Source organism: Trachypithecus francoisi, unplaced genomic scaffold (genome assembly GCF_009764315.1).
Source record: "Trachypithecus francoisi isolate TF-2019V2 unplaced genomic scaffold, Tfra_2.0 Lachesis_group17, whole genome shotgun sequence".
Lineage (NCBI taxonomy): Eukaryota > Metazoa > Chordata > Mammalia > Primates > Cercopithecidae > Trachypithecus > Trachypithecus francoisi.
Genome location: NW_022681462.1, coordinates 18554642 through 18579950, shown reverse-complemented (window position 1 = coordinate 18579950; position 25309 = coordinate 18554642). Strand labels below are relative to the sequence as shown.

General features: G+C 40.7%; 2 protein-coding genes and 1 long non-coding RNA gene across 7 annotated transcripts in view; 1 reads left to right on the top strand and 2 right to left on the bottom strand.

Moving 5' to 3' along the window:
- Positions 1–668: 668 nt before the first annotated feature.
- Positions 669–14439, bottom strand: PNO1 (partner of NOB1 homolog). Its single transcript, XM_033239275.1, has 7 exons — positions 14132–14439; positions 13744–13893; positions 11369–11452; positions 10807–10867; positions 10468–10585; positions 3437–3507; positions 669–2147 (listed from the first exon to the last, which is right to left on the bottom strand). The coding sequence occupies exons 1-7, from the start codon at positions 14336–14338 to the stop codon at positions 2080–2082; spliced, it is 759 nt and encodes a 252-aa protein (XP_033095166.1). The 5' UTR covers positions 14339–14439; the 3' UTR covers positions 669–2079.
- Positions 14440–14598: 159 nt separating this feature from the next.
- WDR92 (WD repeat domain 92) overlaps positions 14599–25309 on the top strand; it is a 54338-nt gene continuing 43627 nt past the window's right edge. Inside the window, exons 1-2 of one of the 4 annotated variants that reach the window (XM_033239271.1) lie at positions 14599–15008; positions 24142–24242. In XM_033239271.1, the coding sequence (XP_033095162.1) occupies positions 14706–15008; positions 24142–24242 (404 nt within the window). In that variant the 5' untranslated portion in view covers positions 14599–14705. Of the gene's footprint in view, positions 15009–15034; positions 15303–24141; positions 24243–25309 lie in introns of those variants that run through there. The other 3 variants (XM_033239274.1, XM_033239273.1, XM_033239272.1) reach the window with 3 other exon arrangements.
- The window catches only part of LOC117099770, a 28227-nt gene continuing 25446 nt past the window's right edge, over positions 22529–25309 (bottom strand). Inside the window, exon 5 of one of the 2 annotated variants that reach the window (XR_004443994.1) lies at positions 22529–23867. This is a non-coding gene — a long non-coding RNA (uncharacterized LOC117099770). The remainder of the gene's footprint in view (positions 23868–25309) is intronic. The other variant, XR_004443995.1, reaches the window with a different exon arrangement.

The window sequence follows — 25309 nt, the reverse complement described above, 5'->3', positions numbered from 1 at the left end:
GGAAGTAATTTGGGTAATACCAAAACATTATTTCCCTTTAATACAGATAACCCATATTTTCCCAGTTGAAATGATGCTTTTTTAACTTCCTGCCTCCTCCATTCCTTCAAAGTCGATTCAAAACACTTATGGTCACCTAGCAATGGTTCAATTCAGTCCAAGTGCTTGGAAAACCTGATTACAGGCATGGACCCATTCCCCAGGAAAGTAAATGAAGTAGTCACAATTTTGAATTTAACTTCCTGGGTAAAGGACAAAGGCAGGCAAGTACCTTTGGAAACCTGTACAGACTCCAGAATAAAAAAAGTCCCAAATCTCTTTTTCAAAAAGGTATGAGTAAAAGGATCTGATTCCATTGTACACATCCTTGCTCCATGCTGCTATTGCCAGAGAATAAAACAATAATTTGAGGTGGGACATATTCAGCAATTTCCAGTTGGATTCCCAGTTGAGTATTTTGCCAAAAAAAGCATTAATGAATGAATCACATTTTTAAAAACATTTAAGTATATCCAATCCCGCGTACTGTACAAACTAAAACAGTGGCATATGTAACTGATAGAAAGGAAATAAGCTTAACAATTTTTCTTTTAGTTCCTACATGAACTTTCTAATATCCCATCATTGAAGTTTACGTTTTCATCAAGGGTTTTAGAGATGCACAAGAGAAGTATCAAAGTCACGTTTAATAAAGTAAGTTCCTTCCATTTTACAATGTATAATCATACTATTTAAACATGCAGAAACTAGCTAATCTGAATTGATAGAGCACAGTTTTTTGGGTGGGAAAAAACATTTATCTCACCTTTACTAGAGGAAACAGACTTACGATGGTTCTATTTTTCAACTTTAGAATTATTCACTCAGTAGAAGCTGTACTTCAAGTACCCAACCATTCTGTTTTTCACTTTGAATGTAATCTTCAAAAATTACGTGAGACATTCAACATACTTTATTATAAAATAGGCTTTGTATTAGACGATTTTGCCCAAGTGTAGGCTAATGTAGTGTTCGGAGCACTTTTAAGGTAGGCTACGCTGTGATGTTCGACGTTTGGTATTTTCAACTCACAATGGGCTTATCTGGACATAAACCCATCGTAAGTTGAGAAGCATCTGTATACCCAACATTGGTTATGTATACTTTCATTAAATACTCATTTGAAAAATAAAACTTTCTTCACATCAACCCTGTGATGTAGGTCTTTAATTTTTAAAACTGCAAAACAGGTTCCAAGATGAGCTCTTATTGATGTATATGGTGTAGTACAGTATAGCCAAAACCACTGCTTATGACCTCTCAAATATTCACACATCAAGGCCAGGCACAGTGGCTTATGCCTGTAATCCCAGCACTTTTGGAGGCCGAGGGGGATGGATCACTTGAGGTCAGGAGTTTGAGACCAGCCTGGTCAACATGGTGAAACCCCATCTCTACAAAAAATACAAAAAATTAGCCAGGCATGGTGGTGGACACCTGTAGTCCCACCTACTAGGGAGGCTGGGGCAGGAGGATCACTTGAACCCAGGAAGTAGAGGCTGCAGTGAGCTGAGATTACACCACTGCACTCCAGCCTGGGTGACAAAGTGAGACCCTGTCCCCCAACAAATATTTACACATCACCCAGTAGTAAGGAAGGGTTATCATTCAGAGAGGTTTTTCTGAGATAATCTATTAAATTACAATTATAAAGAAGAAAATGTTTATACATTTTTATGAAGTTATAAATTTATAAATATAAAAGTATAAATTCATATAGAGCTGTTTTAACTTCTTGTTTAAAGAAGTTTCCCTCTGAGGATTACAGACTATGTAATCTGCTACATGTAATTTCAGATAAAAAATTATACCTAATGTGTAAGTATAACAATCAATTTTTGATATTTAAATTATTCTAAAACCTGTTGAGTGTGAATACTCTTAAATCATTCTTTTCTGTTTATGCTTCTGGCTGAGAATGGAAGAAGGGACGGAGGCCTCAAATGACTAAAATTCTTCAGACGGTTTCTTATGACCGACCACTCATAAAGTATTTTTCTCCAGAGTCCAAAGGCAAGATAAAAAGTCTCTGACTTGAAATCACAATCGATCTGCTGATCTGCTAGCCACAGCTCGAATATTGCCATAAACCTTGGAAGGAGGATTTCCTGCAAAGGGGGAAAAAAGTATTTACACAAACAGACTCACATTTATAGAGCCTACAGTCGCCCCTCAGTGTCTAAGGAAGACTGGTTTCAGGACTCTCACAGACACCACAATCCTTGAATGCTCAAGTCTCTTATATAAAAAATATGCACATTAACTACACACATCCTCCCATATACTTTGAATCATCTCTAGATTACTTATAATACCTAATACAATGTAAATGCTATGTAAATAGTTAATACTGTATTGTTTTAAAATTTGTATTATTTTTAATTTGCCGTGATATTTTTACATATTTTTCTGAGTATCTGATCTGCCATTGGTTTAATCCACAGATGTGGACCTTGCAGACACAGAGGGCAGACTGTACATGAAAAAGGGTCTAGAACCCTAGAAAGAACAGACATTTTCTTGAAATTACAAAAAAAAAAAACCTTACAGGAAATAATACCCAAATATTCTCCAAAAAATATTTTAAACTTCTAAGAGTGAAAGGCACTGTGTTGTTAAAATATTTCAAAAAGAAGCCACTGAGGCCTGGGAACCAGAGAATCCCAATTTTCTGAGCAAGCCGCTAAGATCCTGTAACTCTTATCAGAAAGTACTGACTGTGCTGCGGGATCAAGAAAATGGGTTAAGTGGATCAATTAAATTAACTGAAGCTGTTCAGCAGCTCCTCCTTGGTTGAACCTAAAATGTGATGTTCCCTGCTATTCTCTGCACCTTATCAGGAAGGCAGCAAAGATTTAAGCAGTATTACCCAATAAACACTTTCTCTTCTCTTGCAGACAAATGGAATCTAAGCAAAAATATTTCTACTTCTGGCTGGGCGCGGTGGCTCACGCCTGTAATCCCAGCACTCTGGGAGGCTGAGGTGGGCGGATCACAAGGTCAGGAGTTCGACACCAGCCTGGCCAATATGGTGAAAGCCCGTCTCTACTAAAAATACAAAAATTAGCCGGGCGTAGTGGCATGCACCTTTGGTCTCAGCTACTCAGGAGTCTGAGGCAAGAGAATGGCTTGAACTTGGGAGGCAGAGGTTGCAGAGAGCCAAGATCATGCCACTGCACTCCAACCTAGGCAACACAGTGAGACTCAGTCTCCAAAAAAAAAAAAAAAAAAAAAAAAAAATTCTACTTCCTTCTCTAGGTCCACCTTTGCCAGCTCCCAAGGGTTTCTACTTGCTATCTTTAATATTACCCTAAATTGCTTTGCAAATGTAGTTTTGACTTCCGCAATGAACTCCCTATCCCTCCCAGAGAAAACACCAAAGAAAAACTGCTATTACCCAAGATTAGGTTGCAAATGGCAGTTCTTGCCATCTTGATGTTTTGGAAGGAGCCAAGGATGTGAACTTTCCTGAAAGAAAGAAAATGAGACAAATGAGTGGCTGGGATGCAATGACTCACACCTGTAATCCCAGCACTTTGGAAGGCCAAGGCAGGTAGATGGTTTGTGGCCAGGAGTTTGAGACAAGCCTGCACAGCATAATGAGACCCCCATCTCTACAAAAAAATTCAACAGCTGGATGTAGTAGCACGTGCCTGTAGAGTGCCAGCATGCCAACCTGAGTGACCAAAACCCTCTCTTAAAAAAAAAAAAAAAAAAGACATTGTAAACAAAAAAGCACTTCCTTACCTAAGTCCTGTACTCCAAAAATGCTGGAAAATCATTATTTGAGTCAGATTCTTTAATGAGGGCAGTGGTTATGGCTGGACAACTCCACAAATATACTAAAAACCACTTTTTAAAAGGGTGAATGTTATGGTATATAAATTGTATCCCAATAAAAATTATTAGAAAAGAGAGAATTTTTTGAAAAAGTAAAGTGTGTGAAGATTATTCGTTAATGATGGCTCCCATCCCATGAATGCTTTATGTGCCAGGGCTTTCTATACATGCCCTCATTTAATCATCACATGACCTTCCTGTTTTACAGATGAGGAAAGAAGTTTAAAAGAAATCAAAAAGCCTGCCCAAGACGACACACTGGCTGAGCTGGTTACTGAAAACCCATAAACGCAACACTGTACTCAATTTCAACATAATTGGTTTTCAACTGCAACGTTTTCTAAAGATTATCTAAATTTCTTCAGGGCTCTGAGGATCATTTAGACCCTTTTAATGGACATTCTTTACTGAATGACAAAACTGACAAGATACAATTTTGCCTTTTTGAGTCCATCTTCCAAACTGTTTTCACTGTGCCCTGTACAACAGTTATCAGCTAAAGCTTCCATATCTTCAACCTCTCTTAATATTCCCTTCACATTCTGGCTTTAACTAAGGCCAGATCTCAAATGGTTGCGTTTTTCCTCCACCAACCAGGTACCTCTGGGGGCTGGGGAGGAGCAGGTGCCTTCATGCCACATCCAGACCACATGCTCTCCCTCCAACCTCCCTGAAAACCCTTTGGCTTTGGATCCGCTCTCAGGCCACATCACCCCCACCCTGCCTGGCTGCGGTCCTCAGCTGCCCCTGCAGATCACCTGTGAGGACATCAGCTCCTGGCTTGCTGTCTTTCTCCTGCTATTCCCATCACCATGCTCGATCATGTCAATACCCACGAAGATGATAATCCCAACATGCCAGTCTCTGAGGTCCTTGATATTCTTTATGCCAACATGGGGTACTGTCCACCCTACTCCGGCCTCTTACATCCATGGTCACAACCTGGACTAAGTCATTACCAAAAACTGCAACCCCTCATCATTTCGATTTCAAACATCCAACTCTCCCTCCACCACTTTCTGTCATTCCAGCTCCTATCAACACAAGTAAGCCTTCACTCCCACCCCAGGACCTCCCATCTATGGATCCTACCCACCTTCACTGCCCCTCGCCCTCTCATATCCCACCTCCTTCCTCTGCTCACAATCACCAATGACTTTCTATTCACTCAGAGTAAAAGCCGAAGTCCTTATGAGGACCTGAAGACCCTATTATTTTTGACCTCATCTACCACTCTCCACTCTCTCCCTTTTGTCCTTGGCCAAGCCTCCTCGCTCACTGCCAGATGTGCCCTCTACTTAAGATCTTTGTGCTTTCCCCTTCCTCTGTAACACTCTTTCTCCAGACACCTGCAGATGAACCAAACAAACATTTACAAATGCTCCTTCCCCAAACTCCACTAAAATGACAATAAAGATATAAGCCCAAAAGGAAGAAGAGAGTGATAACAGTAGCAAAGTCCAGAAAGGTGGAAAGCAGATGGAGGAGATGGAATTGACTGTGCAGACCCAAGTCAACTGCTGCCTGAATCAGCAGCGGGAATATCAAGAAGCAGAACTCCGGGAAAGAAACTCCAAGAGGCAGGGGACAGGAAACCCAGGATGATGGCTGTGCAGCCAGAATGCAGGCAGAGAGCATGGGGGGGTTTTGGGAATAGACATCTCCAGGAGAGATGTCTCAAATATTAGATGCATTCAAATACATCAAGAGGAGATACAATGTATAGCTTCTTACTGAATTAGTACGATGAAAGATGAAAGTGAAGAAAGGAGATAGACACAGAAGAGTTACTTCTTCAAGTAAAAACAATGCTGCAAAAGAAAGATAAGGCAGTCACAGTATTTCACCTGGCTCAGCTATAAGTACACTGAGCACTGATTTCTGTTTTCAGGTAATACTGAACATTAATCTAACAAAAACCACAAGGGGACCATCAGGAGGGCAAAGAAGAATAAATCGGAGTGTCAGAAAGGCTGAGTGTGCGTGGTCGAAGTAAGGGAGTGAAACACAGCTAAATCTTCATCTTTGATGGTAGAATGTCAATAGTGAATCTGAAAAATAAAACTGTATATGAACTGTATATGAAAAGGCTGTATATGAACACAATATCTGGAAATACAGAGGTAAATAATTTTTTAAGATAAGCTAAAAGAGTTGAAATTGGTTCCCCTGAAAAGGGTGAAACGGAGGTAGGCAGCAGACTTTTTTTTTTTTTTTTTTGAGACGGAGTCTCACTCTGTCACCCAGGCTGGAGTGCAGTGGCCGGATCTCAGCTCACTGCAAGCTCCGCCTCCCAGGTTCATGCCATCCTCCTGCCTCAGCCTCCCGAGCAGCTGGGACTACAGGCTCCCGCTACCACGCCTGGCTAATTCTTTGTATTTTTAGTGGAGACGGGGTTTCACCGTGTTAGCCAGGATGGTCTCAATCTCCTGACCTAATGATCTGCCTGCCTCGGCCTCCCAGAGTGCTGGGATTACAGGCGTGAGCCACGGCGCCCGGCCAATTTTTAGCTTTTTAAAACTATGTGTATGTTTAACTTTTATTAAAATTATTTAAAACAGAGCATGACAGATGAGGAAATAAAGACGAAAAGAACAGATAAAGTGGGAGTAGTTTTGCTGCAGAAAGCCAAAGTAATGGGGCAACAGTTGGAAAGGAATGGAGGCTTCAAGATACAGAGGCAACATCGTTTCCCATCTGCTATGTTAAATATACCTGGAACCAATTGTTTTTAGTTTTCTATCTGGCTCACATTATACTGTATTTTATCAGGTTATTAGCAACTCATCAAAAATAACTTTTATAGGTACATAACAGCCCATCTTACAGCTTTATTATAATTAATATAAACTTTTAAACGTGGATTTCCAACTAGCCTGTCTATAGCAAAAGCAAGAGATAGTACATCTCTTAAATTCAAGTGGTCTGTAATTTAGTTTGTAAGAAAACACAAAAGATATAAGTAATTCAGTAGCGACATTATTCACAATAACCACAAACTGAAAACAACCCAAATGTCCATCTACTGTGACTGGACAAACAAAATATAATACAACTGACTTTTGAGTAACAGATTTGAACTGCACGGGTCATTACACACAAACTTTTTTCAACACATATACTGGAAGATATTTTAGAGATTTGAAAAAACCCCAGAGAGGAGCTGAGTATTGTAGAAATGTAAAAAAAAAAAAATTAGAAAAAGCTATGTCATGAATGCATAAATTATATGTAGGTACTAGTCTATCTTATTTACTACCATAAAAAAAGTTAAAATTAATCAAAACTTACACACACAAACACAAGCCATATATGGTGCCATCTGTAGTCAAGAGAAATGGAAACAAATGCAAAGATGCAGTATTAAATCCTAACTCCATAAAATTATCTGTAGTACATACTGTACGACAATTTCACAGCCGCCTCCTACCGCTCTTGTGGTGAGCTCAGGTGTTTCAAGTATCCACTCAGAATGCCATGTGATGCTGATCATCTCCCATGAGCAGTTTTGACTCTCCAATAAATTGTCTATCACAGTAGAAAGTGATCTCTCACGGTTCTTGCCTATTTTTAATCTTAGTGCATACTGCAAGCTTTGGGACCATGTGACCTGCACAACGTGGGTCCCACACAAAGTGCCACTCGTGATGTTGGGAGTGCTCCAAAGAAGCACACAAAAGTCATGACACCTCAAGAAAACGCTGAATTGGCCGAGTGCGATGGCTCACACCTGTAATCCCAGCACTTTGGGAGGCTGAAGCGGGTGGATCATGAGGTCAGGAGATTGAGACCATCCTGGCTAACACGGTGAAACCCCATCTCTACTAAAAATACAAAAAATTTAGCCAGGCGTGATGGCACACGCCTGTAGTCGCAGCTACTTGGGAGGCTGAGGCAGGAGAATCCATTGAACCCAGGAGGCAGAGGTTGCAGTGAGCCGAGATTGCACCATTGCACTCCAGCCTTGGCGACAGAGGGAGATTCCATCTCAAAAAAAAAAAAAAGAAAAGCTGAATTGCTGGACACGTACTGTTGACTGAGGCCTGCAGCTGCAGCTGTCACCACTTCAAGATAAATGACTATACCATAGGACCCATTGTAAAAAATGAAAACAAAATTCATGAAGGTGTCACTGCAGCTACAACAGCAGATGTGACAACACCTGCAGTTTTGCCAAATACCCCTTTATCTTCCCCTAGGCCCCCAGGCAAGACAGAACAGACCATGGCAATAAGACACCAAATTGTAAACAAGACCTAAGACCACCCGGGCAAGGGTTGTCACACACCCTACACTTAAAGAGTAAATGACATTCTAACTGTCACAGGATATTTTTTTCTCTAGCAGCTTAACAAGCACTGGCCTTGTGATAAACAATATTAAAACAATTACAGCTCACCAATAGCTAGATACAGATTGACCCCAGCTTCCCTCTTCCCACACTCTGTTCCACGAACCGTAACTACAGCTTTGATTCGACAAGAGACTGATCCCAGTAACATTCTCCTGATAAGAGATCACTGACCATGGACTGGTTCTACCAGCTTCCAAAGGCAGTGCATTCAGTCTTCACATCCTTGTCCCTACTTCATCTTGTACAGGACCTAACTGTCACGTATTTTAAATGTTAAGTCTCCACCCCAAAGCGTCCAGGGGTCGTATGTTACATTTATTCGGTATACAAGCATTAGGACCCCTCTTATATTCATAGCTCCTCCTATAACCTGTTAAATAAGTATACTGGCCAACCCATTCAGCATAAATTCCTGTCTCATTCTTTCCTCCTTCAAAGAGCCTGCTTTTGGTCTCTGCTGAAGGCTATACTTCAGAATGGCCACCCTGCAGAATGCAACCCTTTATAAGAAATAACGTTTCCTCTCCAAATTTATAGATCTTGTGATTTTTTTGTTGACAATTTCAAATTGGAAATGCACCTTTTATGTGGGTGCAGGATTGTTCTAAGAAAGACTATCTACAGACTCTAATATGATGGAGAAAAAATTAAGTCATTATATGACAACTTACAGCAAAAGGAAAGTGAACGATCTAAAGCTGGAGAACTTAATGCCAGCAAAGGATGGTTTGATAATGTTAGAAAGAGGTCGCTTTAAAAATGTCAGGATAACAGGAGAAGCAGCTTCTGCTCACCAAAGGGCAGCAGACAAGTTCCCAGATGCCATTAAGAAAATCATTGAGGAGAAATAATATCTGCCTGAACAGGTTTTTTGTGCAGATGAAAAATGTCCTATTCTGGAAAAAAATGTCACAAAGGGCAATTATTAGTAAAGAAGAGAAGCGGCTGGGTGCGGTGGCTCAAGGGCTGGGCGCGGTGGCTCAAGCCTGTAATCCCAGCACTTTGGGAGGCCGAGACGGGTGGATCACGAGGTCAGGAGATCGAGACCATCCTGGCTAACACGGTGAAACCCCGTCTCTACTAAAAAAATACAAAAAACTAGCCGGGCGAGATGGCGGGCGCCTGTAGTCCCAGCTACTTGGAGGCTGAGGCAGGAGAATGGCGGGAACCCGGGAGGCGGAGCTTGCGGTGAGCTGAGATCCGGCCACTGCACTCCAGCCTGGGCGACAGAGTGAGACTCCGTCTCAAAAAAAAAAAAGAAGAGAAGCAAGCACCAGGATTTAAGGCAGGAAAGGCTAGGCTAACTTTACTGTTTTGTGCAAATGCAGTCAGGTTTATGATCAGGACTGCTCTTATCTATAAAGCTGCTAACCCTGATCCTTGAAGGGAAAAGGTAACACCAGAGGCCTGTTGTCTGGATGTACAAGAAGGCTTGCACAAGGAGAGCTCTTGTTCTGGATTGATTCCATCGATGCCTTGTCCCTGAAGTCACGAAGTATCTTGCCAGTAAGGAATGCCTTTTAAAGTTCTTTTGCTATTGAACAATGTCCCAGCCACCCAGAACCCCATGAGTTCAACACTGAAAGGCAACAACGTGGTCTCCTTGCACCTAAACACGCTCTAATTCAGCCCCCAGAACAGGTAGTCATAAAGATCTTTAGGGTTCATTACACACAGTGCTCTATGGAAAATAGTCTCAATGCTATGGAAGAGAACTCGATGGAAAGAACATCATAGTCTGGAAGTACTACACCACTGAAGACGCTGTCATTATTATGGAAAGAGCTGTGAAAGCCTCATGCCTGCAACTATAAATTCCTGCTGGAGAAAACCATGTCCAGAGGTTTTGCATAACAGTGCAGGATCTACGACAGAGCCAAACAAGAAATCATGAAAGAAACTGCGGATATGGCCAAAAATGAGGGGTGAAGGGTTTCAAGATACAGATCTCAGAGAAATCAAGAGCTAAGAGACACTATGCCAGAGGAATTAACAGAAGACGACTTGATGGAGGTGAGTGCTTCTGAAGCAGTGTCGGGTGATGAGGAAAGATGATGTAGAAGCAGCACTTTAGACTTATGATATTTTCAATTTACAATGGGTTTATGAGGAGCATCTGTACTGACAAAAATTTAGCAGCAACATTATACATAAAATACAACTGTTACGACTTTCTTAACACAAAAGATCAAATATAAATTATGACAATAATTTTCTCAAGATCAGATACTTACACATCAGCCAAAACTATCCGCGTCCGTGTCACATTCTCTATGGTGAATTTGGTTTTTCCTCCTTTGCCAGCGATTCTTCCTATTGCCCTGGATAGATGGTCTCCCTTTAGGGGTTTAACTAAACAAGAAAAGCAAGATCTTAGGAGGCAAGCCATTCTAGTGCACCACCCACATCCACATGAAGTTTAATTATAAACTAAATTTCTCTAAATGACACAAAGTGTATATATACATATTGAAAAGTTGCTAAAAATACAGCTCAATTGATGCTATTAGAAAATTGAGTCACATCACAATACAAAGTCAGCGACACAAGAGCACAAACCACCACACACTCACCATCTGTAATTTCAAAAGACTCTAGGAAGAGGTCATCCAACCTGATAAGGGCAAGTGCATCCTATAATATAAAACAAACACTGTGAAGCCCTTTCCATTTGCACACCTGAAAAAGAGTAAAGTGCAAAGCACTATGGAACGAAAATCCACAAACTGTAGAGCTAGAAAGCTTTTTTTTTTTTTTTTGGAGACAGTCTTACGCTGTCGCCCAGGCTGGAGTGCAGTGGCGTGATCTTGGCTCACTGCAACCTCTGCCTCCCTGGTTCAAGTGACTGTCCCACCTCAGACTCCCGAGTAGCTGGGATCACAGGCTTGTGCCACCACACCTGGCTAATTTTTTTTGTAATTTTAGTAGAGATGGAGGGCATCACCATGTTGGCCAGGCTGGTTTTGAACTCCTGGCCTCAAGTGATCCACCTGCCTCGGCCTCCCAGAGTGCTGGGATTACAGGTGTGAGCCACTGAGCCGGGCCATTTTTTTTTTTTTTAAATGCCTAATCCATTGAGATGTTCACACTGAGTATTTTTCAAGTCCCCATTTTAGACATCATAGAATTACTCACCTCCACCTGAAAGCCTAGAATAAAAGCTTTCACAAAATCAGCTGCTTTTGTCAGAGCACTAACATCCTTGGTTTCTTTACAAGTCTGTTAAAAAACAAAAAAGGGTACAAAATACCATTGAGAATCAAACAGAAAATGTCCTAACAAAATACTAGAAATGTCCTTTCCCATTATCAGAGAATTTCCTTCACCACCACCTTTCCCTAATATATTCTGTATGACATAGGTTCTGGTTGGATAAGTGCTATATTTTATTGGCAAAACAAAACCTTTCCAGCTCCAAAGCTTGGCTGTTCCACCCAAAGAGTGTTAAATAACTAACCACATTATATGATCAGATTTTGGAGTTAACAGCAAGACTCCTCTGGCACAACCCAATTTCTCGCATTCTGAAGAACCTCTACTTTCTGTCCATCCCTTCAATGCCCAAGCTTGTCCTCTTCTCTTCTCTCTCAAGGCAGTCTTCCCTGGGATTCCTGACTTAATCTTCTTAGTTATCATTTACATGCTGATGTTTCTTAAACCAATAGCTCCAGGCCTAACTACCTGCACCCGCTGACTGGGGAAATAAAGAATGACAGAAGCACTGAATCTGTCCTCAAAGTTTATTTGAGAAATGCAGAAATAACTGTTATTCATAAAATGCCTACCACTGTAAATAACACACACTGTAAATAACATGCACTATAAATAACATGCTTTACACACCATAACTCTAACCTTCACAACAACTTTGAATGTTAAGTCATACGACTACCTTTGCGTGTGAGGAAACTAAAGTACTAAAAAGCAAAAAAGCTAAGATTCAAACACAGGTCTGATTTCAAAACTGTTCTTTCCACTGTACCATGCACATTCACAATCTAGTTGAGGAGACCATGTACTCAACAAATTTAAAACCATATGGGCTTGTGTAATGGCAAAGTCCTCCGGGCTTTCCCATTTAGAACTAGACCCCAGTTCCAATCCTACATGTGACCTTAGACAAGTCTCCTAGTTACTTTAGGTCTTGAGTTTTCTCATCAGTAAAATAAGGAGGTCAGAGTAGAAGATCCTGAGTGTTCCCTACTAGTATAATAGGAAGTTTCTCTTATTAGCCTGACGACTATGGCCAAGTTTCCTCACATCTTTAAGATGGGAATATCCTGAAGACTAAATGATGTAGAGCATGTTGTAATACCACTACGTGTCTGGTATATGGCAGCATCAATAAATGTTAGTGGAATCCAAAGTGATTATCCTGCAATAAATAGGACAGTAAAGCACATGAAAAGTTTAGGCACTGAAGATATGACTGAAAAATGGACATTCTGGTATGAAATTGGTACCCAGAAAAGAAAGCCCAAAGTAAATTAATTTTAAATGTCTAGTTCCTGGATTGATGGCATGGAATTTAAAATACACATATATAGGCTGGGCAGGGCAGCTCACACCTGTAATCCCAAGCACTTTGGGAGGCTGAGATGGGCGGATCACCTGAGGTCAGGAGTTCAAGACCAGCCTGGCCAACATGCTAAAACCCAGTCTCTACTAAAAATACAAAAATTAGCCAGGTGTGGTAGCGGGCGCCTGTTAACAGTGAGCCGAGAGCGTGCCACTGCACTCCAGCTTGGGTGAAAGCGCAAAATTTAAAAAAATATACACACACACACACACATATGTGCATATGTTTCTTATCAAATAATAGTTTTATCAAAAAAGCATCATTAAAACACAGTCATGCACTGCATAATGACATTTTGATCAATGACCAACTGCTCATACCATGGTGGTCTCATAACTGTATAATGGAAAATATACAGAAATCTGATATATGGCACTGGATACTGGCAATGCAGATCAAGTAGATGAAATGACTGATATTCAGTAATGGTGCTGGAACATTTCGTTTTCCATATGAAAAAATATATAAACAAATATACATATACCATCTAGGTTTGTGTAAATACACTCTACAATGTTCGCACAAGGACTAAATCATCTGACAAAACATACCCCAGAACATATCCCCGACGCTGACTGTATATACTTCTTGTAAAGCAGCAAGTACTTATGTTCATTATTTACTTATTTCTGTTTATGACAATCTCTTTACTCGACCTTTTCTCAATTTGACACAGAACATTACAAAAGATACACAGAAGCAGAGCCAGTATTTTGGTATGATCGCAGAACTATTTTACAAATTCAATTAATAGTTGTATCAAATGCAGATTTTAAGGCATTTGGGAATTCAAACTCAGTATGGTAAGTTTTTAAACTGGACAAAAACTATTCAACAGAATAAGTCCCATTAACTAAAGTCTATTCACGCCTTTTCATCTCTGTAGGAGAGAAAGCCTGGTGTATTGGGAAATGGTTGAGATTTTCCTTACCCTGATTTCTACATTCCTTGATTTCAAGTTAAAGCGTATCTGAAGTCCCAAATGTTCCACAATAGGAGTAAATATCTTCATCCAGTTTTCTTTCAACGGTGTGTATCTGTTAGCTGGGACTGGAATTTTCCTTGTTTCTTCTTTTCCACTCTGTAATAAAAGAACACACAACTCAAAAGGCTATGGAGGGATGGTGATGGAGTTGTAAAATGACATCTGGTCCATAAAGGGCTGCCTTTAACTGAACTAGTTACACTTCAAAGAATCACTTCTCTCTGAGCATCGCGGTAGAACAGCCCCACCGCAGCTTCAACATTCCCCAGAGGCCACCGGCTTGATCCGCGTCTGGCCCTTGCCTGGTTGCTGTCCTAGCGTCCTAGCCACATACCAGGAGCTCGTCCCCACAGAGGGGTGGGAAGACGGGCCTCTTCGCCGGCCTGGCCTCCTCTGTGTCCATCCGGCCCGCATCCCCGCCCTCTCCCGCTGCGGACAGCTGTTCAGCCCGTCGTTTCTTCGCCCGCCGGCCACCCTTGCGGGTGACCTGGGTAAAGCCCTCCTCTGCCCCGGCGCTCTGCGCTTCCATTTCGGATTCCATCCCCCGGATTCCTAAGGCGCTTCCGGCTGAAACACGTGCGCTGCTGCACCTCTCAGGAGCCAGCCTATGCCAACTAACCCCGCAGCTCCGCCCCTTTCCTAAAACGTCACAGGCCGGGGACCTGCAGGATTTGGGGCCAGGGGGAAAACGGGATTTCGGCTGTCCTAAGGTATGCCTGATGCTCATGGTCTCACTCCAGGCGTCCAACTCCCAGCCCATGTATTTTATAATCTCTAATATGTATGTGTGCGAAAGGCAGTGGGTAAAGGCAATAAAGAAATTTGTGCTGTTGTGAAGGAACTTTCTGTGCGATCGCCGGAGCACATATGGCATTATCTGGAGATAACTACAGCCAACTTCCTAGGGCATGTGGGGCAGAATACGGAAAGCGGGAGGGACAAATTGCCGATGTTTGGAGTCTGGTTTCCAGGTTGGTGTTTTGGGGGCTCTGGGTGTGGCGGTTGGCGGAACTGAAATCGGCTGCACCATGTCGGCCTTCGAGAAGCCTCAGATCATCGCCCATATCCAGAAGGGCTTCAACTACACTGTGTTTGACTGTAAATGGGTGCCCTGCAGCGCCAAATTTGTGACCATGGGCAACTTCGCACGGGGTACCGGCGTCATTCAGCTGTACGAGATCCAACACGGGGACCTGAAGCTGCTTCGAGAGGTGGGTGCCGGGTCGACGATCCGGACTGCCGTTGGGCGCGAGTGCGGATCCTGGGGTCTGCATTCCTCTTTGCCAGCGCCTTCGTCCAGCGTCCCCCAAAGCATGGCTTGAGCCGCGCGAGACCAGAGAAGCTGACCGCCGACTGAGGAATGTTTCCCATTTAAAACCTCTTTCTCATCCGCGGGGTAGTTCCTCCGCGCCCACCCCTCCTGCCACCCCAAGTGCATTTCAGCCAAAGCGGGCACTAGGATGCCTGCAGTGTGGTTGGAAGAGGCAACCTAACACATTCGACAGGTATCAATTGAGTGCCTGGTATTCCTAGGCATGTGAATGGCAATGTCCCCGATCTCATGGAGTTTGTTTTCTAGTGGGAGAGATACTCAGTTCAATAATCAAAGCAACGATACATAAGTACAAACCGAGATGAGTTGTCTCACACAAAGGAACACGGTTACGGTTCAGTGAGAGTGAAAACAGATTTGGGATGGGTGAAAACAGATTTTGGTATGTGCGGGAGCTAACTAGGCCAAACTAGGAGTAAAGGACAAGGTTTCCAGGGCTTCTGCACATGCAGAAGCTCAGTGATGGGAAGAAGTTTATCCTCTTAAGAAACTAGAGGGATAAGCAGGAACCAGACATTGCAAGATCTGTAGGACATTCAAAGGATTTATGCCTCTTTTCTAAGAAAAACGGGACACGATTGAAAGGATTTAAGCAGGGTGTGGAAAGATTAGGTTTACAAGTTTTTGTTTTTGTTTTTTTGAAGATTACTAGTGAAAGAATTAGAGAATAATGACAGTAACTAGCATTTTGTAGCTGTTTATAGTTTTTAAAAAGTCTTGATTTCGGTTACCTGAAAAAAAAAAGGTCAGTCATAATCAGATCAGAGTTGTAATAGACTACAAGTGCAGGGTAGGTTAAGAACTCTGGGGATCAAAATCTATGGAGAAAATCGGCTTGGAGGAGGTAGGATTAAACTGGTAGATAAAGGATGGATACAGTTTGGACTGTTAAGCCTAGAATAAAAAGTATGTAAGACCCCATTCCGCTTTAAATTTCCCTGAATGACAAACATGAAACATGGCTTATTCTTTTCTACCTTTCCTTATATTGGTCATCACTTAGCTTCCAGTAACCAGTGGCTTTTTTTTTTTTTTTTTTTTGGAGACAGGGTCTCAATCTGTCACCCAGCCCGGAGGGCTGTGGTGCAAACACAGCTCACTGTCACTGCAACCTTCGCCTTCCCAGATCAAGGAATCTTCCCACCCCAGCCTCCCGAGTAGCTAGGACTACAGGTGTGTGCCACCACACCTAATTTTTTTGTACTTTTTTTTTTTTTTTTGGTAGAGATTGGGTTTCGCCATGTTGTCCAGGCTGGTCTCCGACTCCTGGGCTTAAGCAGTCTACCTGCCTCGGCCTCCCATAATACTGGGATTACAGGCGTGAGCCACCAAGCCTGGCTACCTGTTGCTATTCTAATGTCCAGTTCAGATTATCTAATGTATGATGCCCTTCCTGATTTCTACACAAAGTAAAATTTCTTTACATTGCATTTTGGGTTGTTTTTGTTTTTTGTTGTTGTTGTTTAGAGATGGCGTAGCTCTGTCCCAGTCTGGAGTGCAGTGGTACTGTCATAGCTCATTGCAGCCTGGAACTCCTGAGCTCAAACCATCCTCCCGCCTCTGCCTCCCAAAGTGCTGGATCAGGTGTAAACCACCATTTTTTTAAAAAAAGGCATTTAAAGGATTTATTCCTTTTTCTTTTCTTTTTCTTTTCCTTTTCTTTTTTTTTTTTAAGACGGAGTCTCGCTCTGTCACCCAAGCTTGAGCGCAGTGGTGTGATCTTGGCTCACTGCAACCTCTGCCTCCCAGGTTCAAGTGATTCTCCTGCCTCAGCCTCCCTAGTAGCTGGGATTACAGGCGCCTGCCACCATGCCCAGCTAATTGTTTTGTATTTTTAATAGAGACGGGGTTTCACCATGTTGGTCAGGCTGGTCTCAAACTCCTGACCTCAGGTGATCCACTCAGCTCGGCCTCCCAAAGTGCTGGGATTACAGAGATGAGCCATCGCGCCTGGCCATTTATTCCTTTTTCAAAGAAAAATGGGACATGATTGTTTTTCTTTTTTCTTTTTTTTGAGACAGGGTCTCACTCTTGCCTAGAATGGAGTGCAGTGGCAGGATCAGGGCTCAGACTTGTGACTTTTTAAAATAAGAACAGGCCTGGTGCCGTGGCTAACGCCTGCAATCTCAACACTTTGAGAGGCAGAGGGGTGGATTGCTTGAGCCCAGGAATTCAAGACCAACCTGGGCAACATGGCAAAACTCCGTCTCTACTTTTTGTATAAAAAAGAATACAAAAATTAGCTGGGCATAGTGATGCGAGCTTGTAGTCCCAGCTACTTGGGAGGCTGTGGTGGGAGGATCTCTTGAGCCCAGGAGGTCAAGGCTACTATGTTTGCACCACTGCACTCCGTCCTGGGTGCAGAGAGAGATCCTGTCTCAAAAAATAATAAAATGAAAATATATGATTTGTACGTATTTCAAAAGTACACTTACTCCATCAAGTGGAATAGAGTACTTTGTCTTTCATAGAGACTCTGGGAAGTTTCAGCAAATTTTAAAAAGATAATTTTCTTTTGCAGCAAAAGTAATATGTATTCATGAGAGAACATTTAGAAAATAGGAAAATGAAATATCACCCATAATCTCAATGCCAGGAATAACCACTAAGTGTGTTTTCACCTGGATCATTTAGATCTTTCTTTCTACCATGAATTATCTGAGAACACACTATTTCAAGGTACTGTGTTTAACAAGGACCAAAGGTATTTAAAAGTTGAGTCCTTTCTTCTAAAGAGCCTACTGTCCAAAAAGAGGGTACAACTAATACAGAAATACCTTTTAGAACTTACAGTGGGCCGGGTGCGGTGCTCACGCCTGTAATCCCAGCACTAAGGGAGGCTGAGGCGGGCGGATCACAAGGTCAGGAGAGTGAGACCATTCTGGCCAACATGGTGAAACCCCATCTCTACTAAAAATACAAAAATTAGCTGGCCGTGGTGGTGGGTGCCTGTAATCCCAGCTACTCAGGAGGCTGAGGCACGAGAATCACTTGAACCCGGGAGGCAGAAGTTGCAGTGAGCCGAGATCCGCCGTTGCACTCCAGCCGGGCAACAGAGGAAGACTCTGTGTAAAAACCAAACCAAAACAAAAAAGAACTTACATTGTATTTGGCTGCTCTGGTGCAATGGAAAAAAAGATTAAAAATATAGGTTAAATACTGTTCCAGTAACTCCCACTCCTTACTGTGCATCAGGATCATTTGAGTGCATTTTGTGGCTTGTGTGTATGTGTGTGTGTTTTAAAACATTTGTGCCTTGGTCCCACCCCTAGAAATTCTGACACAGTGGTACGTCTTTATTGCATCTAAGTAAGGTTTAGAAATCAGAATTTTTTTAAACTTCTGCGAGGTGATTCTAATGAGTCCCAAGGCTGAGAACCATTGAGCTAGATGGGTCACTTATTAAAACATTAGGAAACAGACTTGATTTATCATTGTAGAGCTACCCGTAAGTCATGTGCTTCAAAGCTCATGCATCTATTTTTTTTTTTTTTAATTTATCACTGACTTGGAGCTCGCAAAGCCCGTGCATCTAAGAAAAAAAGATGTAAAGGAAGCATATCAGTCTTTGTCGAAGTCTTCTTTATCTTAGTTCTAAAAGGATAGATAAGGAGTGGAGGGCAGGGCCTCCGTGTTCAGTTGAGCAGTTTTTTGCACCACACAAAGGTGTCTGGCTGAGTGCTCAAATGGGAGTTAAAAGCTCTTTTTCCTTCATTAAGGCTTACATGTGTGAGGCTTCATCAGCCTCTAAAGGGCAACTTTTTTCTAATTGGCACAAAGATACCATATGGTCTAGGGATGGCCCTGAAAAACGGAATCACAGTTGTAGATGTTTATATTAAAAAAAAAGCAATAAGCTAATAAAATTCTGCTTTTTTAGTCCCTGTGCTACTAATTTACTGCTTATTAGCATTTGGTTGGCTAGATCTTTTAATGTTAATTAAGTATTGCCAGGATGTGGAGGAGGAAGTACTGACAAGCTGTACTAGACCCACCCACATGCAGAACAAAAATAGCTCACACAGAAATTATTGATCTTGAGCTTCTTTATAATCATTTTAACTTCTTATTATAGCAAGAAAACGAACAGCTAGGTCAATTATGACCATCATTGATGGCCATTTTCAGTATCATATAGCAAAAATTGTTAGTATATACAGATTTTCTTTGTTGAACAATTTTTGCAAGATAGAACTTTTTTTTTTTTTTTTTGCCAGTTAGTTTTCTAGCAAGAAAAATTTTGATTTACCACCAACTTATTTTCATCTTTTCTTTTCCGTAGATAAACTATCTAACGGGGCAAAGAGGGAACCCTTTTGTGAACTATGAAAAATTAGCTTCACCTTTGTCCTGTTAATTTAGCTATTATTATTATTTCCATGAATGTCTGAGGAAAGAGGAAACATGCCTACTTTGTAAGTCCATTTTCCAACAGAGCTCAGCCCTTCTGAGCAAAGTGCCGTCCTCAGTGCACACAAATAATCAGTTTTAATACGTTTAATATGTTCAAGATGTACAATTTGAGTTTAATTTGGTTCTTACACAACAGACCACTAGTGTCTATAAATATCTTTGGGTTTCTTTAATATAAGAAAAGAACAAAGAACATGAGGGAAGCATAATATCTTATATTTATATCTTGTAAAGACATGAATGAAGGTAAAAACCAAAGGACAGAGATCTGAAAGTAGGTTTAATTCATGCCATTGTACCATTTACCTTAGCAATCAAGATTGGAACATTCCTTTGATACTTCCAATAACTCTCAGGTTTACAGAATGAGGACTCCAATAATAAAATATTTATTTAATCGATTTACATATAAACCTGGAGGCAGCCTAGTTTAAAAGAAAAAGCCTGGGTTCTACCTGGCTCTTGGGACCTTAGGCAAGTCACTCAGTCCTCTGAACCTGTTTTGTCATGTTGAAAGTGGTGTTCTGAACACTTAGTTTGCGGTGTTCTATATATTAGAAAAGGGATGGTCTAGACTGGAAGAATATCTAAAACGTATCTGATATGTAGGTATTCAATAGCTAGACGCTATTTTCATGATTGCATGTCAATGACACCAGAAACTGAACAGTTTGTCAGAACCCTGGCACATGAAAGTATGGTAGGAGAAAAGAGAGAACAAAGAAAGTGAACTCCAGCCCTGGTTTGTCCGTCCCTAGTCTCAGGGCTGAGAGATTCATGGATGGTCATTTATACCTTCATTCAACAGATGTTGAGTGCCTGCTATGCGTTAAAAAAATTAGGCAAGGCTCTGCTCTCATGGTGCTCACATTTTAGAAAGGGGGACATAATTGCGTGAATAAAATATTTTTGTACAGGTGTCAAAGAATCTGTACATTGCGGTGCTGTTTTTGGAACACCATAAAATATTGGAGTAGTCAGTTCCATCTTTGCACAGGGAAGAGATTTTCAGCAGAAAAATCTGACTCTATATACATATAGATATCTGATTTTTACATCACAAGTAACCACACAGTTTTTAAGTCTTAACTTCCAAGGTTTTTTATTTTTATTAATTTTTTTGTTTTGTTTTATTTTATTTTATTTATTTATTTATTTTTTGAAACGGAATCTCTCTCTGTCGCCCAGGCTGGAGAGTGGTGGTGTGCTCTTGGCTTACTGCAACCTCCGCCCTCTAGGTTCAAGCAGTTCTCCTGCCTCAGCCTCCCCAGTAGCTGGGATTACAGGTGTCCACCACCACGCCTGGCGAATTTTTGTAGTTTTAGTAGAGATGGGGTTTCGCCATTTTGGCCAGGCTGGTCTTGAACTCCGGACCTCAAGTGATCCATCCTCCTTGGGCTCCCAAAGTGCTGAGATTACAGGCATGAGCCATTGCGCATGGTCCAAGTTTTTTTTAACTGGTGTTCATTTGCTAGTATTTTCTACCAGGCAAGCTAAGAAAATTATTTTTTTAAAAACTTTAAAATTTGAAAAAAACACATCCATCGGCTTTTGTTCTTGGCGAATTTTCTAATTAATGTATTATGTTAGTAACAGAAGATAAGTGTGTTCCAGGAGTATAGTTTGAGATTCTCTAGTCTACAGGGTCTAAAAGTGAAAGCCGAGTAAAAGAATAACAGGGAGGAAAGTTTTTGCTTCCAGTTTTTTATTACCAACTGTAAAATTTTAGAAGACTGTAGGGACCAAAGAGTGTAGGTTAGTTTTTACCTCTTCCATGGCCTAGGAAGCACAGAAACCCTCATCAGAGGTTTCAGGGGATAGCAGTGGAATTCTGGGAAGCAGAATGCTTTAGTTGGTTGGGGGGAAGAAAATGGGTGACCAGTCTTCCCAGTGCTTCTCTGAGAAAAATGTTCCCAGAGAATTGGGTCAATAGATGATGCAAGCTCTGCACGGCTTCTAATCCCCTGTCTCCTGGAACCACATTGCTGTGCATCAGGACTACCAGCTTCTTACCTCAGAGGGTCTGCTTCCACCCTCTGCCTCAGAACATGGAAGACATTATCAATGACTTAGAGCTGGCAAGACCCAGGTTCAGTGTGAGACCAAGGGGAGGGAGAGGTGGATAGCTGTTTCATCAGTTGGTGTAGGTTGGAACTCTGAATTAATTTCACCGTAGAAATCATGCCCTAATAGTGATTAAGTGCTTTAGCACTGTATATATATATATATGGTTTTTTTTTTGAGACGGAGTCTCGCTCTGTCGCCCAGGCTGGAGTGCAGTGGCGCCAGCTCACTGCAAGCTCCGCCTCCCGGGTTCACGCCATTCTCCTGCCTCAGCCTCCCGTGTAGCTGGGACTGCAGGCGCCCGTCACCGCGCCCGGCTAGTTTTTTGTATTTTTAGTAGAGACGGGGTTTCACCGTGTTAGCCAGGATGGTCTCGATCTCCTGACCTCGTGATCCACCTGTTTCGGCCTCCCAAAGTGCTGGGATTACAGGCTTGAGCCACCGTGCCCGGCCAGCACTATTAATATATTTTTAGGTACTTTGAGGAGAGCGGAAAGGTGAGGAAAACATAAATTGGAGTTAGAAACTGTGTGTGTTGTTAAGTTGACAAAATTTTGATCCTCTGTGTTGCCCCATTTTAAGATACTCTTTTTCATAAAATTGGGGGAAAATGGGAATAAACGAGTATTAATTTTCTGGTGCAGTGAATAACTGATGCCATCTCAGACCACTTGTGCATTAAAAAGAGAAACATTCTGTGGTTCTGTGCTTCTCATCAATAGGGTCTTTTACAGACGTTACTGTAGATGACTGATTTCATTAACTAGACAATTCTGAGGAGGGTATGAATGCTTTTAGACTTGGCCATAGTAACTCCAATTTATCCAGATCACAAATAGTAGGAAAGTTCAACAGTCTGGGAGTTTCCAAAGCCCTATGACATATAATGGTATCTTCTGAATCAGAGAAAAAAAGTTGTTATAGTTTGTGTTAAGTGACTTTTATTTTATTCATGGAAATTGGTATGTATACCTATATGGAAATGCCTGGATAAACACTGAAAGAGGCAGGGAAATTATTTTTAAAATTATTTGAAACAGGCCAACCTGGGAGGGATGAAAACTGCAGAGTTACAAGGGGAGATGTCCTGGAAACTGGAGAACCCTGCAAAAGGAATAAAGTTTATCTAGATGTATTGTTAAGTGAAACAAATCAGATGACAGTGTACTGTGATTTGCCTTGTATTGAAACAAACGCGTGTTTGTAAATGCGTAGAAGATCTAGAAGGATGGGGATTACTTCTGGAAAGTGTTAAAGGGACTCACTTTTTCCTTCCATCCTTTTGTTTTGTTTGAATTTTTATAGGGAGCAGGTATTACTTTTATAAACATTAAGAATTTAAAAATGTAACAATTGTTAGAGACCAAGAGAGATAGTTTTGCCCCATTGAGGCTGACAGTCAGTGGGAAGTGTTACATGGCAAGAGTGTGGTGTGGGACAGACATCAGTGGCCTCATCTAATTCCAGATTCCAGAGATCTCAGGAGCCAAGGCAGCAGGAAAAGCAGTTAGACTGTAGGAGGGACTTTAGTGACCTGGGCAGGTAGATTTGGCGGCGGGAGGGGCCGTGGAGAAACCAGAAACATCAGGAAGTAAAAGAAGGTGAATAGAAGACCCAGGGAGGTGTAGGAGTAGTATAATGAATAAGTATATTTTGGAGCAACCAGATGGGAACTGATATTTGAGTTGTTAGCTTTTTGAGGGACTGGCCAATCTCATTCATCTTTGTATCCTTTTTTGCCTAGTTCAGTGACTTGCATGTAGTAGCAACCATTAAATGTTGAATGTTGTATGAGTTGGGCAAATCTGTAAAGCCCTATGCTTTGGTCTCCTTTTATGACAGGAGAGTATTGTATTAGATCCTTTCCAAGGACCTTTTTGGCTACGTAGTCTTCTTCACCTGATTTCCATAAGCCCCATACCTTAAGTAATATATTTGTATGGGATTGTTTTACTAATGTGATTATATATGATACTTGGAGCAGTAGCCTTTTAAAGTAAAGAAACCTTAAAAGATTGGCTGATCCATACCAATAGTAGTGCCTTGATACACACAGGTTTATAAATCTCTCCGCATTGAAAAGGTCCCAGAGAAAGTGGGACATAAACATCTTTAGTTTATAGGGTTCTGCAGGGAAAACTGTAAGAGACACGTAACATTTTTGTTCCCATAACCATCTGGAAAGATAATATCTTCATTATGTTCTCATTTCTGCTGAGGATCTTAAAGAATATCACATGAAGTGCTGAAACTTTCATATCTGCAATAGAGATTGTAGAGCTGTCAGCATTTGAATGTCTCATTAGTGAGAGGAGAGGAAAGGCAAATTAACACTTTTTCTTTTTGACAGTTACATACTTTAAAGAAAAATGACTAAAGGAAAAAGTGTATGATTATTTTCATCAGAAGATGTTTTAATTGCCTTTTATATTGTCTTATTTAAATGCCATAATAGAGCCGTAAATATGATATTAATAGATTATAAATATCTGCTTACATAAATAATATATCCTGTCTTCCTCCTTTCTATCAAGATTGAAAAGGCCAAACCTATTAAATGTGGAACATTTGGTGCAACATCTTTACAGCAGAGATATTTAGCTACTGGAGATTTTGGTGGAAACCTTCATATATGGTAAGATGATTTAGTCAGTATTCAGACAGATGAGACAGGCAATTTATTTGATAGTTTTATTACTCTTTCTCTGAAAGAGAGAATTTTAATTTTAAAATCTTTCTTTATATGTTCAATTTTAACTATAAAAATATGAGAATTATCTCTTAATACATATTTCTAGATTTCATATTCAAAATCCATTTAAAAATACTAACCTATTTTTCTTTAGATATTTTGGATAATATTATCAATGCTTATTTTCACACATGCTGTTTGGTGCTAGCATTTAATGCCGTGTATTTGTAAATAAAGGTCTATTCCCCCTCCAACTTTAAAAATACAGTGTATAAAAATGCACATGAATAACATTGAAAAAGTAAGTATTAATTATTTATATTTCAGCAATAGATTTAGCACTGCAGAATGTTTGTTTTTTCAAGCTTTAACATCTAAGCACAACTTTTTAGAAGCATATCTGTTGAACAAATCAAAATAAACTTGTTTTGAATGAGCAAAATCACAATTCTGCCAAATGCCTTTTTCATATTTTACCTAGAGTTGTTTCTTATTTAGAGTGGAATGAATTGAAATTCCTTTTTAATTACTTTGCAGGAAAATCTATTATTGTAATCATTTATAGTATACAGCAGTGTTCTAAAATATTATGGAGAAAGTTCTAGAGTGTTCTAGAAAAACTATCTTTCCTGCATCATGTTTTCTAACATGACCTTTCTTGAGTCTCACTTAGAACCTGCTACTTTATAATTACATTACTTTAACATATTTATCTGTCTTAGAATCATAACATTAAACAAAATGAAACTATTTTAATTTCTCCTTGCTTTAACTCCTTAATAATTAAATTAACATGTATTCGTTAGTTCTTAGATGCTTTGTCATATGCTTTGAGAGATACTGGGAGAGAGGCAAGTTTGAATGCTATTTTAAAAAATAAATATATTTCAACACCAGAGTATTCAAAATATTAAATAGTACCATTGACCATCTTTCTAATACAGTTTCCTAGTATAGTACAGATATTACCAACTTACTTTCATTGATAAATCTTATAATTTCATGTTAAA

Excerpts from the sequence above, each read along its gene's own strand:
- PNO1 (XM_033239275.1), bottom strand. The coding sequence starts at position 14,338 with ATGGAATCCGAAATGGAAGCGCAGAGCGCCGGGGCAGAGGAGGGCTTT. Across the intron at positions 10,586-10,806 it reads GTCTTTTGAAATTACAGATG|TTAAACCCCTAAAGGGAGAC; the intron begins GTGAGTGTGTGG and ends TTTCTTGTTTAG. Across the intron at positions 2,148-3,436 it reads CATTTGCAACCTAATCTTGG|GAAATCCTCCTTCCAAGGTT; the intron begins GTAATAGCAGTT and ends CCCCCTTTGCAG.